Source organism: Neopelma chrysocephalum, unplaced genomic scaffold, assembly GCF_003984885.1.
Source record: "Neopelma chrysocephalum unplaced genomic scaffold, ASM398488v2 Primary Assembly neopelma1_90, whole genome shotgun sequence".
Classification (NCBI taxonomy): Eukaryota; Metazoa; Chordata; class Aves; order Passeriformes; family Pipridae; genus Neopelma; species Neopelma chrysocephalum.
The window spans coordinates 805,696-807,076 of NW_020897752.1; the positions used below are offsets into that span (position 1 = coordinate 805,696).

At 59.2% G+C, this 1,381-nt stretch overlaps 1 protein-coding gene across 6 annotated transcripts in view; it reads left to right on the forward strand.

The window, feature by feature from the left end:
- Nucleotides 1-1,381, forward strand: part of MFAP2 (microfibril associated protein 2) — an 11,202-nt gene that overhangs the window by 7,726 nt on the left and 2,095 nt on the right. For all 6 annotated transcript variants that reach the window (XM_027693162.1, XM_027693160.1, XM_027693163.1 and 3 more), the window contains 3 exons: nt 613-699; nt 1,133-1,159; nt 1,244-1,330. In XM_027693162.1, the coding sequence (XP_027548963.1) occupies nt 613-699; nt 1,133-1,159; nt 1,244-1,330 (201 nt within the window). The remainder of the gene's footprint in view (nt 1-612; nt 700-1,132; nt 1,160-1,243; nt 1,331-1,381) is intronic.

The following is a 1,381-nucleotide window of genomic DNA, read 5'->3' on the forward strand; positions in this document are numbered from 1 at the left end:
TGTGTCCATGGATGGATCCCTGCCATCCATGGGGATGGGAATGATCCCTGTGTCCAGGGATGGATCCCTGCAACCCACAGGGATGGGAATGATCCCTGTGTCCACGGATGGGTCCGATCCCTGTGTCCATGGATGGATCCCTGTCATCCATAGGGATGGGAATGATCCCCGTGTCCAGGGGAGGGGCCCCTTCCATCCATGGGGGTGGATCCCTGCAATCCATGGGGATGGGGATGATTTGATCCCCCCTCCGAACATTCTGATCCCTTCAACTCCTCCAGGTTGGATTTTGATCCCCGTTTTCCCCCTGGATCCATGGCAGGGGGAGCTCCCAGTGGGATGCAGGGGGTGCCATCCCTGTCGGGACCATCCCCGGGGTCCCTGGGTGCTGGACCCTTTCCCAGGATTGTGGATCCATGGGATCAGCCCCAGCTGGATAACGCAGGAATCGCGGGCTGGTGCCGCTCCCTCATCCATGAACAGCCCCTTCCCTCTACCTCCTCTTCCCGGGGACACAGAGGGCAGAGGGATTTGGGGAGCAGGGAGCCCCAATCCCTGGCTGGGGGTGTCCGTGCCCCCATGACCCCCCCGTGACCCCCCCGTGTCCCGCAGTGCTCCTGGTGCAGGGCCAGTACAGCCGCTTTGAGGGCATCACCTACCCCGAGCCCGTCCAGTACTCCCAGTACGACCAGCAGGCAGGTGAGAGCTCCCACAACTGGGAAGGATGTTCTTCCCCCCTTCATTTCCTGCTTTCTCTGGCTGAACACCCACCACTCCAATCCCTCTTTTCCCTCCAACACCCTCCTTCCCTTTTCTCCTTAAATTCCCTTAAATTCCCAACATGTGACACTCTCCCCTCTCCTCCCCCTTCTCTTCCGTCCCTTGTGCTGCCAATTATTCATTAAACCTTCATTAATTATTCATTAAACCTTAATTAATTATTCATTAAACCTTCGTTAATCTCCAAACCCCACCTGCTGGATGTTCCCAGTTCATCCCTGGGGTGTCCAGAGGTGTTTTCCCATCGCTCCCACCCGAATTTTCGGGAGCTCCTTGCCCAGCCCCGGCCTGGCTGGGCTGAGTTTGCTCCCTAAACCCCCCCCTCAGCCTCTGGTTTCCTTTTGTTCCCCAGAAATCCAGGATTACTACGACTACCATGGTGAGTGACCCCCGGGGGGTGCCGGGGGGGTGGGATGGGGCGGGAATTTTGGGGGATGTCCCTGCTCTGTGTCTGTCCCTGCAGATGTCACCCCCCGCGCCCCCGAGGAGCAGTTCCGGTACCAATCCCAGCAGCAATCCCAGCAGGAAACTGTGCCCGCCCCGACCCCAGGTGGGTGACAGACCCTCCAGGGGGGTGACAGACCCTCCAGGGGGGTGACAG